The sequence below is a fragment of the Cucurbita moschata genome, unplaced genomic scaffold (assembly GCF_002738365.1).
Source record: "Cucurbita moschata cultivar Rifu unplaced genomic scaffold, Cmos_1.0 Cmo_Scf00025, whole genome shotgun sequence".
NCBI classification, from domain to species: Eukaryota; Viridiplantae; Streptophyta; class Magnoliopsida; order Cucurbitales; family Cucurbitaceae; genus Cucurbita; species Cucurbita moschata.
The window spans coordinates 3403310-3417931 of record NW_019268541.1 but is presented as its reverse complement, the minus strand read 5'-3'; the positions used below and the strand labels follow the sequence as shown (position 1 = coordinate 3417931).

The 14622-nt window shown below is 40.3% G+C and overlaps 1 protein-coding gene across 2 annotated transcripts; it reads left to right on the top strand.

The window, feature by feature from the left end:
- The first annotated feature begins 10961 nt into the window (after positions 1 to 10961).
- On the top strand, positions 10962 to 14570 carry LOC111461433. 2 transcript variants are annotated; one of them, XM_023104947.1, is made up of 2 exons: positions 10962 to 11259; positions 12747 to 14570. In XM_023104947.1, the coding sequence occupies exons 1-2, from the start codon at positions 11148 to 11150 to the stop codon at positions 14300 to 14302; spliced, it is 1668 nt and encodes a 555-aa protein (XP_022960715.1). In that variant the 5' UTR covers positions 10962 to 11147; the 3' UTR covers positions 14303 to 14570. The 2 variants fall into 2 exon arrangements, 1 of the variants encoding a protein (XP_022960715.1); XR_002713566.1 differs by having other exon boundaries at positions 11158 to 11259; positions 12712 to 12798.
- Positions 14571 to 14622: the final 52 nt, after the last annotated feature.

Here is a 14622-nt window from a genome sequence, read left to right as displayed (position 1 = left end):
CAAATGACTTGAAATTAACCCGAAATTAATTAACAAAACAACAACTTCTAAATTTTTGAAATTTTAAAATTATAAATTTAGTTTATAAACTTTTAATTTTTTAAACTTAGGAATTTACCAAACATAAAATATTTATAGTATAACATTTTTTAACTTTGAAAAGCTTGGTGATACAAACTGAGCTTAAGCCATCATTCTTTTAATAAAACCTCCCATATTAAATATACCAAGGAGTATATCCCACCATTCTTCTCACATTCGATTCGAGTTGCCAACCAATAGCTCCAAAATCTACGCTCAACGGCTACTTAGTCTCTTCAATACTTTTAAAGACGAAAATTCTTTTTAAATGTGTATAATATTATAGTCGTATTAAAACAAAAGATCAGTCATTGTTGAAAAATGTGAAATTTCCAACAATTCACTAGAATTCACGTGATTTCCAATTGCGATATGTTACAACTATGATCACAATTACTATGAAGATAGTAGGTTGTGACCTCTACATGCAAACCGACAAGGTAGAAATGCTCAAGTGGTGCCCATCTGACCACGTGAGGATCGAGACAAATAAGTTCTGTGATGTAACTGAGGAGGACGATGCATCATCTAACATATCAAGAAAAGTGTGCACTAAAGCCAAGCTGAGACATAAGTAAGGTTGGAGAGAACAAAGCGACACAAGTGTTGAAGACAAGCTCAAGTACGACAGGGTAGGGTCCTGGACTATAACCTCAAAAGTCGGAGTTTCAGTATGAGTTTTAGCATGCAACTCTGATGTTTGAAGGATGAAAGATCACCAAATTTGGAGTAACGACCCTAAATTTCACCTATTTAATCTAAGGTCATTACTATATCTTGCGGATATACAACAATAAATGGGCCCTATTCATAAATACGACTTACACTCGCCTTTTATTACCTCGTGAAAGAGAATTACAAGGGAAAGAAAGGAAAAGAACGTTAAACATTATTGGGATAAAGGAAAAGGAACAAAACGGAAATGAATGTTTTATTCTACCCTATGGTTTATTATGCAAATACAAATCAACCTCTACTAACCTATACTAATGATAATGATGCAAACCGAATTCAACCTAGACTATGAAATGGAAAGACAACTACCCTATGCATGTGCCACGGTCCCGGGGTGTACGATGCCGCCGTCAATGTCACATGGGTGCCTTGCCCTTATCTTAAAGTAGCGCGAGGCTTGAGTATTTCTAGAATACTCAGTAAGTGACCCCCTATCAGGGTTATGCAACAATCGCATGCAATGAAATGATGGGACCTATCGTTTCGTTTCGTTTCATTTCGTTGTCCCTACGGTGCAATCCTAACGGGTAATCGTGGACGTGTACCTTATACTCTACACACAGCCCATACGTGCAAGTATGGGCTCACCAGCTACTTCGCACACCGCTGGGCCACTGTCCTTATCTGGTGAGCATACTCTGGGAGCCCCTTATGCCGCGACCCGTTAAAACTAGAACTGTCACGGCAGCGCTATGCAATGCATAACAATCGTTGTCCTGCCATTGGATGTACTCATCCGTACCCTCGTGATGGGATGGGGGTATCCCCCAGATGCATGAACACACATCATGCATGAGGTCCCCCTATTTCTACATTTATCTTTAATGACCATAACCCCCTATCACGTTCCATGCTTCATGTCATTCTCATTTTCAATTCACATTTCATACACATTTCTATCGGGGTTATGATTCCAGACAGTTTACCGTGTTTCATGTCATACAATTCATGCTGTTCACATTCACATATTTCATACAAACATGCCATAATCATTCAAGGACCACATATCGTCACATGCATAACATATCACATCAAACTAAGCAGCATCCATAGTGTCACGGTCATGCTCGTCCAAGGTGTGTTGCCCATGGCCGCATGCCCATAACAAGCCTAGCCCTTTATGTCTTTTCATATTCTAGTGTTTTACTTTTATATTTCTAGGGAGTATGACGTTTCAGAAATATCATGTCTAGGCCTGTCAGACATGAAATGCCTCAGAATGTAGTATAGGGGAATACGACTAGTTGTCAACTTCTCCCTATCCAAGGTTATATACTGTAAGCTGTTGTTATTTCTCTCTTGCTTGCTTATATAACGTCTCTTTCAAAAATCTCTCTTTCGAAAATCTCTCTCTGCCCTCGCTTTCTAAAACCTTCTCTTAAAATCAAGGCCAGAGGCTCGAGCATACGTCGCTTGGCCGTAGGCGACACAAGAACGAATTGGCTTAGCTCATTTGTCGTTGGAAAGTGAGTGTCGCACAATCGCAAGTCCGCTGCCATTAAAAGTGCGATTGTGACAAGTGGTATCAGAGCTTTGTAAGCTCTGTGAAATAGCAAAGACCGAGAACATGTCGACAACGAAGTCGACACCCAAAGCACAAGCCGACCGGCTTACCTTAATAGAGGAGGAAATGCTGTTCCTCAAAGAAGTCTCTGACACCATCCACTTCCTGGAAGCACGGGTGAAAGAATTGAGTGGAAAAGTCGTAGAGATCGACGCAATGGGTAATCGCCTTGATGGGTTGCCAATCGCAGAACTGATGTTTCGAGTGACCTCACTCGAACAAAAGGTTACTCCTATTAGCAGCCCAAGACCGTCTGGTAGCCCCGATAGCTCTGTCGCACACAAGGAGGGACGTGGCGAAGAGTTCGACGTGCTACAAAGTACAATGATGAGTTTGTTCAATGGGTTAGCTGACAAATTCAGAACAACGATCAATGACATGCAAGAAAAGATGTCCGCCATGAGCACCCGAATCGAGGTGACCATGAAAGCCGTGGAGAACGTCTCGGCTGGGCAAATTAATACAAGATCCAGCAAGCTGTAGTTTCCCGAACCTAGGCCTTTCAAAGGGTACCGGGATGCCAAAGAGTTGGAGAACTTCATCTTTGATGTCGAACAGTACTTCATAGCCACACCGGCTTCTACCAACAACATGAAGGTGACAGTAACCTCAATGTATCTCATAGACGATGCTAAACTTTGGTGACGTTTAAAGGTAAAAGACATCAAGAATGGATTGTACACCATAGACTTGTGGGAAGACCTTAAGAGAGAGTTGAGGGACCAATTCCTCCCCAAAAACGTAGACCATCTAGCAATGGAAAAATTAATAGCCCTAAAGCAAACTGGAAGCATAAGGGACTATGTCAGACAATTTTCGACCTTGATGCTAGATATTAGGGGCACATCAGAGAAGGACAAGGTGTTCTTCTTTATAAATGGGTTACAACCGTGGGCCAAAACAAAAATACACGAGAAAAAGGTCTAAGACCTAACTACCGCAATTGCCAATGCTGAGAGACTTCTAGACTATGGAAACGAGGCGAGTTACCAAAGAAAAACAACACAGGCCCCAAACACTGGGGGCAAAACATATAAGCCGCCAGGTCACCGAAATGGAAGCCCCAACAGGCCAAACGGAGGTAACGACAGACCAAGCTAGTGGACAGATAGACCTCCTCAGAACAACCAAGTGGGGACATCTCGAGGACCTTACCCTCAAAGGAACCACCCAACAACACCTTTACAATGCATATTGTGTAAAGGCCCCCACAAAGTGTCCTACTGTCCTCATCGGGCCTCTCTCACTGCACTCCAAGTGTCCATCCAAGAGAGCAACGACATAAGAGTCGAGACTATGCTAGACAAGAAGGAAGATCAAGACAACCCCTGAATGGGCGCGCTCAAATTCCTGTCAGCCCTTCAACGGAAGGTCGAATCGAAGGAGATAATAGAGAAAGGGCTCATATTTGTAGATGCGACAATAAACTCTCGACCGAGCAAGAGCACTTTGATAGACTCAGGAGCGACTCACAACTTCATCGCCGATCAAGAAGCCCAAAGATTGGGACTCACCATAGGAAAGGACCCTGAAAAAATGAAAGCTGTCAATTTCGAGGCCTTGCCTATTGCGGGAGTTTCCAAAAGAGTCCCCTTCAAATTAGGGACTTGGACAGGAGAGCTGGACCTTGTTGTAGTTTGCATGGACGACTTTAACGTGGTATTTGGGATGAAATTCCTCCTAGAACACAAAGTTATCCCAATGCCACTGGCAAAATGCTTGGTGATCACCGACCGCAATCCCACAGTAATACCTGCAAGCATCAACCAGCCAGGTAATCTTAGAATGATCTCGACCATACAATTGAAAAGAGGGCTCGCACGAGAGGAATCTACATTTATGGCTATACCACTGATGGAAGAAGTGACTACTGAGGAAACTATCTCAGACGAAATCAATGAGGTATTAAACAGTTACACTGACATAATGCCAGAGAGCCTACCACAAACATCACCACCTTGTCGAGGCATTGATCACGAAATCGAACTTCTTCCCGGGGTTAAACCCCCAGCGAAGAACGCATACCAGATGGCTCTCCCTAAGCTAGCTGAATTGAGGAAACAACTAGATGAGTTGTTGACGGCAGGATTCATCCGCCCGGCAAAAGCACCTTACGGAGCCCCCGTACTATTTCAGAAAAAGAAGGATGGGACGTTGCGTCTGTGCATAGATTATAGAGCCTTAAACAAGGTGACGGTACGCTACAAGTACCCACTACTGATAGTATCCGACTTGTTCGACTAACTTCACAGGGCCAAATACTGCACGAAGTTGGACTTACGATCAGGGTACTACCAAGTACGTATCGCCGAGGGGGACGAGTCCAAGACGACGTGCGCGACAAGATATGGGGCATTCGAGTTCCTGGTGATGCCCTTTGGCTTGACAAATGCCCCAGCTACGTTTTGCACGTTAATGAACCAGGTTTTCTACGAATACTTGGATCAGTTCGTCATAGTATACCTCGATGACATAGTTGTATACAACACAACCCTAGAGGAACACAAGGTACACTTGAAGCTGGTATTTGACAAGCTGCGGCAGAATCAGTTGTACGTCAAGAAAGAAAAATGTGCCTTCGCACAGACATGCATCAACTTCCTCTGACATGTCATCAGTTGTGGACAAATCGGGATGAATAATGATAAGATAAAAGCTATCCAAGAGTGGAAAGTCCCTACTTCCGTATCCGATGTGCGATCCTTCTTAGGATTAGCAAACTACTATAGGCGGTTCATTGAAGGGTTTTCACGACGAGCCGCCCCCCTTAACGGAGCTCCTGAAGAAAGACCACCCTTGGTCGTGGTCAAATAAATGTCAAATGGCCTTTGAAGATCTGAAGTTAACCATGACGACGGGTCCTGTCCTCGGGTTAGTAGATGTTACAAAGCCATTTGAAATAGAAACAGATGCTTTCGACTTTGCGTCCTTATTCAAGAAGGGCGCCCCATCGCTTATGAAAGTTGAAAGCTCAATGATGCCGAACAGAGATACACTATCTCCGAAAAAGTAATGCTGGCTGTAGTTCATTGCCTACGAGTCTAAAGACAGTATCTCTTGGGATCACAGTTCATAGTGAAGACGGATAACAGCGCCATCTGCCACTTCTTCGATCAACCAAAATTGACAGCAAAACAAGCCCGGTGGCAAGAGTCGTTGGCGAAATTCGACTTCAAATTCGAACACAAGGCAAGGAGGAGTAATCAAGCAGCCGATGCACTGAGTCGGAAGGGCGAACATGCGGCCCTGTGCATGTTAGCTCATATTCATTCAAGTAAGATCGATGGATCGATGCGCGACATCATTAAAGAACATTTACACAAAGACCCATCGGCTAAAGCCGTCGTCGAACTAGCTAAAGCTGGGAAGACATGACAGTTTTGGGTCGAGGGAGACCTTCTAATGACTAAAGGAAACAGGTTATACGTCCCAAGAATGGGAGAACTGAGGAAGAAGCTCATTCACGAATGTCATGATACCTTATGGCAGGACACCTTGGGTGGCAAAGAACGTATGCCCTAATAAAAAAGGGGTACTTTTGGCCGAATATGCGGGACGATATCATGCAGTACACCAAGATGTGCCTCATCTGCCAATAGGACAAAGTCGAGAAAGCCAAAGTCTCGGGACTCTTGGAACCTCTACCTATGCCAACAAGACCTTGGAAAGTGTGTCTCTGGACTTCATAACACACCTCCCAAAAGTCGGAGAATATGACGCCATCTTGGTTATCGTAGATCGGTTCTCGAAATATGCGACGTTTGTTCCCATTCCCAAATTATGCTCGGCTGAACTAACAGCCCAACTATTTTTCAAACACGTTGTCAAGTTATGGGGCATTCCATCGAGCATCATCAGTGATAGGGATGGTAGGTTCATTGGAACATTTTGGACCGAACTATTTGCCTTCTTGGGAATGACTTTAAACATCTCTTTGAGCTACCATCCTTAAACCGATGGACAGACGGAACGGTTTAACTGCTTGCTCGAAGAATACTTACGTCACTTCGTCAATGCTCGTCAGAAGAACTAGATACAACTGTTAGATGTGGTCCAATTCTGTTTCAATTGTCAAACGAGCTCGTCTACGGGGAAGAGCCCCTTCGAAATTGTAAGTGGACGAAAATCGGCCTTACCACATATTATTGATCATCCTTATGTAGGGAAAAACCCTCAAGCTCAAAACTTCACAAGCAAATGGAAGCAGACAACATATATAGCCCGGACATATTTAGAGAAAGCTTCCAAGCATATGAAGAAGTGGGCGGACAAGAAGCGTCACCCCCTTCAATTCCGAGCAGGAGATCAAGTCCTCATCAAGTTGAGACCAGAACAAATCAGATTTCGCAGCCGAAAGGACCAGCGACTAGTTCGAAAATATGAAGGCTCGGCTGAAGTCCTAAAAAAGATCGAGGCTACCTCCTACAGAGTTGCACTACCCACATGGATGAAAATCCACCCAGTAATTGATGTGAGCAACTTGAAGCCTTATCACCCTGACCCAGACGACGACCAGTGAAATGTAATCACAAGACTGAGCATCGATCTGAAACACAGAGACAACAAAGAAATAGAGGAGATCCTAGCCGATAGGGTTAGGAAGATAGGAAGACCCGTACGGACGATTCGTGAATTCCTTGTCAAATGGAAGAATCTCCTTACGGAGGAAAACAGCTGGGAACGCGCCGAAGATCTGGACTCCGCCGCCACCCACATCGCCAGGTTCGAAAGTAGTCGGTTGACAGGGACGTCAACCAATTAGGTGGGAGAGGATGTCACGGTCATACTTGTCCAAGGCGTGTTGCCCATGGCTGCATGCTCATGACAAGCCCAACCCTTTATGTCTTTTCATATTATAGTGTTTTACTTTTATATTTCTAGGAAGTATGACGTTTCAGAAATATCATGTCTAGGCCTGTCAGACATGAAATGCCTCAGAATGTACTATAAGGGGATACGACTAGTTGTCAACTTCTCCCTACCCAAGGTTATATACTGTAAGCCGTTGTTATTTCTCTCTTGCTTGCTTATATAACGTCTCTTTCAAAAATCTCTCTCTGCCCTTGCTTTCTAAAACCTTCTCTTAAAATCGAGGCCAAAGGCTCGAGCATACGTCGCTTGGCCGTAGGCGACGCAAGAACGAATTGGCTTAGCTCACTTATCGTTGGAAAATGAGTGCCGCACAATCGCAAGTTCGCTGCCACTAAAAGTGCGATTGTGACACATAGCATACATTCACATTCACATGATTCATACTTAAGCACATTAAACTAGCATACAATTTAATGACACGTGCAAATCCATGGGCACGTGCCAACATACAATAAATAACGCGTAACCTACGACGGGTGAGCTACTTACCTGGTTAGCTTAAGTCGTTGTCACGTATATATCCTTAATGAAAGTTCGATTCCGTCCTTTGAAATTCAAGTCAACCTATGTGAGCCCATGACACCCGTTTCAAGTTTGAACTCTATAAAATTATTTCTCTAATTTACATGGTTAAAATTTTCATATTTACCGTTAGACAAAATTTAATGGAATTTAATGGAATTTCATGGATATTTTCCTGTTTTATTTTTAAATTCTGTCAAACAAATCTTCCCTCTTCCCTCTTTCCTCTCTGTAATTATTTTCCTTCTGTAAATAGATTTTAAACATCTTCAATTCTGTAAATAAGATATTCTTCTAATTAAAAAATCTAATTAATTGAATATGAGATCTGATTATTACATTATCTAGTAAAATATGAAAGAAGATTTGATAGTAAATTGATTTCTTATAACATAACTACTAAGAAAAAAGGAAATATGAGATAGAATTTTACGGTAATAACAAACCAAAATCTCTCCTCCATCATATCCTCGTTGAAACACATTTTACTTTTTCCAAAATCTGACATTTTTCTGTTTATTTTTTTGATGAACTGTGATATGGTGGGGTTAAGGGAAGAGAATGTCATTTTAATTTTTACATTTTTTCTATTTATTTTTTTTTGGATGAATTGTGATATGGTGGGGTTGAGGAAAGAGGATGCTAGAGGTTAGTGGAGAGAGATGGGTAAATTTTATTTTTATTTTTATTTTTATTTTTAATTTTAAGTAATCCTTTTTAGTTATTTAATTATAAATTATTTTTTTTTATTATTTTGAGGTATATATTTTTTTATAATTATTTTTATTTGTTTATTTATTATTATTATTATTGTTGTTGTTGTTATTATTATTATTATTTTGGGCTATTACATTTGGTGTTAGTCGAACACCCAACGGACACTCCATGAGGTTGTATGACTGCTCGTGAAAATCACAGTCTTCTTTAGAAAGATAAAAAATGTCTCAAAATATACGATAGGGAGTCATGATCTTAACTCTCTGCCATCCCTATGGCCTAAGTGAGCTACCTTGTGTCACATACGTGTGTCACAATGTGGGTGAATGTTGTGAGACGAGCGTCTCGAGCAATTTTATATTAAATGAGTTTTTCAAGGACAGTGTGGGTTTGCAAGGGTGTACTGACATTGTGTCCCATCCCATGTATCGAAGGTAGGTATATGCACCTGCTATCCGGTACAGAGTCCATAAATGATATGGCATGGACATGGGAGAGTTCATATCCCAATAGAACCCGGATGGATGGATGTTCGAGATGTCCCACTGATATGATCGACACATGGGTCAGTTCTTGATAGACATGCCCAAGCAAGTTAAGATGTATGAGCTATCCCGAGTCATGGGATGACATCATGATGCATGAGTCGTGTTTTTGGGAACCAAAATGATGATGAGATGCAACGTTGTTTATGAGAGACCTTGACCTAAAGTAAAGGCAAGGTTGAGTTAGATGACTTTGTTGACTTTGTTGAGTAAGCCCAAATCAAAGTCATGAGAGCTTATGCTCAAAGTGGACAATATCATATCATTGTGGAGAGTCGTCAGTCCTAACATGATTTCAGAGTCATGTTCTTAACTTAGTCATGTCAATAGAATTCTCAAATGTCAAACAAAGAAGTTGCGAGCCTCGAAGATGTAGTCAAAAGTGACTCAAATTTTGAACAAAAGGTGTACTTTGTTCGAGGGCTCTAAAAAAATACTATATATATATTTATTAAATTCAGCAAATAAAAAACCATAAATTAAAATTCAAATCACCAATCAAATAAATCCTTATCATTATCATTATTAATATTCTTTTTATTTATTATTCTCTCATATATTAAATAAAAAAAAAGGATTATTAAAATGAGCATCACGTAACATTAGTCGCCGGCCGGCGCCGTCGTTTTCGCCGTGGAAGAGACTTTTCTTAGCAATCATTCATGAAGCATATTCCAAGCATCCAAACAAACACCTCCGGCCACCATTCAATTGGATAGCGACACCTCACCCACCCACCCACCCCGTCCCTTATCCAATCTTATATTATACATATTCGTTGCTTAAAAAAACTCGATCACTCCCATTCAATTCGTATGATCTGAATTGAATTACGAATTCCGTTCAAATAAATAAGAATTTTATACATCGATAAAATCTCCGTATTATGTTTACGAGAATTTAATCTAATTATACTAAATTTCTTCAAAGGGTACGTACTTAATTTATAATTTAATCCCTTACATTTTTATTTTATTTTTTAAAAAATATTTTTATTCGACTAATATTTTAAAATTTAAAATATTTTAATAATACCCTTAAATTAAAAAAAAATGAAAGGGGGCGAAACCTAACTATTTTTTATATGCATTTTTCTAGTTTTTATATGATTCAAATTTATAAATAATTAAAAACATGTTTGAAAATGACGTACTCAAACATACTCGTATTTATAAAATTAATATTTGTTTCTTTATAAAATATTTAATTGAAATCCTTAAAATTATAAAATATAAAATAATAAAATAATAATTTTATTATGAACACAAAATGCAATAAAAAAATTAAAAATTAAAAAACTATAAATAAAATATTAAAAAAAATTAAAGAATCTTTATAAAGAAGAGGAAGGTCATCCAACCACTTGCGTGCATTTGCACTCCACCTTCCTCATTTACGCTTTCATTTAATTTTTTTTTTAAATAGGAAAATAAAAACTTTACTCTTTCAAATATTTTAAAAAATTAAATTAAATTAAATTAAATTAAAAATTAATTAATTTTTTTTTTTTTAATTTCTCGTGTTCTATTTACTTTCAAAATTGCTCTCGTTTAAATCTTCCTCCCCATTTTCTCTGAGATGGTCGCTGTCTTCATCTTTTAAGAGTTTTTTTTGCGTTTTAGCCTAACTAAAGCTCCTCATCATGACGTTAACAAAATTTCTATGGTCGATGGTGTTTGAATCTACCCCACAGTTATCGTCATTGGTATCGACACTAAAGGAGAATTTGTTTGTTTCTATGTCGATCGTATAGAGTGGATATCATTCAAATTGAAATGGAAAGTGATTGGGTTATTTAAGTTTGAAATTTAATGACTAAAATTTGAAGATTCACTCATAAAGGGTAACAATGAATAATGGATTAAACGAACTCCTCTCTCAACTCTTGGTATCTGAGAACAGTATTTCAAAAATTTTGAACTGCTTTAAATTCACAAAACAACAACAATTTTCTTGGAGAACTCTCTTTTCTCTCTATCTCCATTACTCTCTCTCTGGCTCATATGGGTATTCCTCGAAAACAGTAGAGGCGAATTCTCTTGAACACATTTCGTGGGTTTGTTCGCAAATTTTTTGGGGCTTTGAAGGGTTTTCAAGAGGGTTATTGAAGGATGTTTGGGTGCGAGTGTTGGTGCTGGAATGGCGTCGTTGATCATCTAGACGTCTGCCTTTCTGACCCTAAACCCTTCTCTCTGCCTTCAACACTTCCAAATTGGCCTCCAGGTATTAGTTCTTGATTTTGATTCACTTTAGTTGTGAGGATTGTTGGTTTTTTGTGCTGGGTTCTCTGTTTTTGGTTCTTTCTTTTAACCCTTTGCTCGATCTTTCTTTTTCTTTTTTGTTTGTTGTTTGTTGTTTATTGTTTTGATCAAACTGGTGCTTGAAGTTGCTTTAATCGCTGGTGTTTTATGATGATTTCTTCGTGGTTACTCTGTTTTGAATTCTCCTTTCAACCCTTTTGTATATTGGGGAAAGTTGTTTGGATTGCTGGTTTCTTTGTAATATCTCTCGGTTGTGTTACTTTCTGGTTCTTGTGATGCTTGTAGCTATGTCAAAATTTTAGAAACAAAGCAAATGAGTACCTAATAGCAACTTCTGCACATTGGGATGATGAAATATGAATGTTGAGTGCTTTGTTCTTGCTAGATTTTGGGTATTCTTTGTTTGTTCTTTACGTGTAAACCTCTGGTGGATCGATTTCTCTGTTGTTTTGCTTTCGTTTTTGATCTTGAATTTAGATGGAGAGGAGGATTGACTCGTTCAGTAGAATTTGAATAAGAGTATATAACCTATTTTACACTAGTGAACGAGATCGTTAGTGTAACAGCCGAACCCTACCGCTAGTAGATATTGTTCACTTTGGTTCGTTACGTATTGTAGTCAACCTCACGGTTTTAAAACGCATTTGCTAGGGAGAGGTTTCCACACCCTTATAAGGAATGCTTCGTTCTCCTCTCTAACCGATGTGGGATCTCACAATCTCACCCCCCTTTGCGGCCTAGTGCCCTCGCTAGCACTCGTTCCCCTATTTAATCGACGCGGGATTTTACAGTTAGTCTTGGATGAACTAGTGAACAAGATTGTTAGTGTAACAGCCAAAGCTTACCGCTAGTAGATATTGTCCACTTTGGTTCGTTACATATCGTAGTCAGTCTCACGGTTTTAAAACGCCCTTATAAGGAATGCTTCGTTCCCCTCTCCAACTGATGTGGGATCTCACAATCTCACCCCCCTTCACGGCCTAGTACCCTCACTAGCACTCGTTCCCCTCTTTAATCAACGTGGGATCCTTCCGTTAGTCTTGGATGAATATTCTCTTTGTTTGGAGATTGTAAAGCAACGACTTCCATCCATAAAACTACGATCAAAGCCATTAGCTTGAGAATAACTCGACCCGTCAAGGTATTTGTAACCTTCTTAAAAGATGTAGGTTTGGGTCTGAATCCTTTGAACGAAAAAACTTAAGCTAGTTCGTTCGGGTGTATTTCATCTTTCGTTTATATTCTTAATACTTTCTCTCGCGTGTCGACTTGAAGTATTAACATCATTGCAAAGAGTATAGGACTGCTCGAATCCATAGTAAATTACTTCTAAACTCAAAAGCTTAGCGTTCGGTTTTAGGTTATGGTGTGTTTGATGTTCTATATATGTTCTTAATACCATCTACTTTTGCAGCTATGTGAAGCTTCTTTTTGTGAATTTGTCACTAGGAAAAGGTTTTTCCACTGGAACAATAAGCCTTGGAGAGATAGAAGTTTCCAGGATCACCAAGTTTAAAAAGGTTTGGAGATGCAGCCAGGGTGCCATATTTTACAGGCCTCAGGCAATCCCCCATGGCTTTTTCTGCCTCGGCCACTATTGCCAGCCCGATGGCCATCCATTGAGAGGCTACGTTTTGGTTGCTCGTGATGCATCGGAAGTTGCTCGTGTTGACAACTCGGTCAGTGAATCTCCTGCTTTAAAGCGACCAGTAAACTATTCGTTAATCTGGAGTTCTGGCTTACATGGAGTGGATTCTGGCTTTATTTGGCTGCCTAACGCCCCGGAGGGTTACCAAGCCATGGGATTCTTGGTCACTGACAAGCCAGACGAGCCTGCACCCGACGATATTCGATGCGTCCGAGCTGATCTTACCGAGAGATGCGAGACTAGCGACTTGATTGTATCCATTGAGTCCAAATCTCAACCGTTCCATGTCTGGGAAACAAGACCCTATGAAAGGGGAATGTACCAGAATGGTGTTTCTGTGGGCACATTCTTTTGCTGCACTTCATTGAAAAAACATCTTGAAATTTCCTGTCTGAAGAATCTCAGTGTCTCATTAGAAGGCATGCCAAATCTGAACCAAGTTCAAGCACTCATCGAGCATTACGGGCCAACCGTCTTCTTTCATCCCGACGAGGCGTATTTCCCATCATCAGTGCCGTGGTTCTTCAAAAACGGTGCTGTTTTGTATAAAAATGGCAACACGAAGGGCGAGCCTATTGACAGTAGAGGGTCCAATCTGCCTTGTGGAGGGGAAAACGACGGTGAGTATTGGATCGATCTACCATCGAACGAGAATGCACGAGAAACTTTGAAGAGTGGCAACATCGAAACCGCACGGCTCTATGTTCATGTTAAACCAGCACTTGGAGGAACGTTTACTGATATTGTGATGTGGGTTTTCTGCCCTTTTAATGGACCAGCAGCCCTCAAAGTTAAGTTTCTGAATATCAAACTTAAGAAGATAGGAGAGCATGTTAGTGATTGGGAACACTTCACTCTTAGAATCTGCAACTTTTCGGGGGAGCTATGGAAAGTGTACTTCTCGGAGCATAGCGGAGGGAAATGGGTCGATGCTTCCGACTTGGAATTCATTCATGGCAATAAACCGATCGTGTATTCGTCGAAACACGGTCATGCTAGCTTCCCACATCCTGGGAGCTATATTCAGGGATCAGTAGCTGGAATTGGAGTGAGGAATGATGTAGCTCGGAGCAAGTTTTTCGTCGATTCAAGCATCGAATATGAAATCATTGCTGCCGAATATCTCGGTGATGGCGTTGTTTCTGAACCAGCTTGGTTACAGTACATGAGAGAGTGGGGTCCAACTGTTGTGTATAATTCAAGATCAGAGATCGAAAAACTAATCGATATCCTTCCTCCGATCGTCCAATTTTCCTTGGAAGATCTACTCGCCCTGTTCCCGACCGAGCTCTACGGTGAAGAAGGACCTACCGGACCGAAGGAGAAAAACAACTGGTTTGGAGATGAAAGATGCTAGAGATATTAACAACACCACAACATGAATATAGCTATCAGTTTACTCTTTACAATAGCCATTTCTTCATCAGATCATGGTGAAAGTGAGCAGATTGACATTCTCTTTCAGTTCTTGCTGTTCTTGCTGAAGATTCGACTCGGGAGTTCGGAGAGTTCGGGTCGGAGTCAGTCTCGACACTCGGAAAAAAAAATACTGTATTACATATTTCATTGTAAAATTATTGAATTTTAGTTCTTATAGATATACAATATAATAGTGTTGAAGTATACTTACAATTTGAACATAAAATTATTATTGTAAAAAGAATGTTCGTTTGGTTG

Bases quoted from the DNA above. Each gene is read 5' to 3' on its own strand.
- LOC111461433 (XM_023104947.1), top strand. From the start codon at position 11,148: ATGTTTGGGTGCGAGTGTTGGTGCTGGAATGGCGTCGTTGATCATCTA. The intron at 11,260-12,746 runs GTATTAGTTCTT...ATTTGTCACTAG, and splicing joins ACTTCCAAATTGGCCTCCAG to GAAAAGGTTTTTCCACTGGA.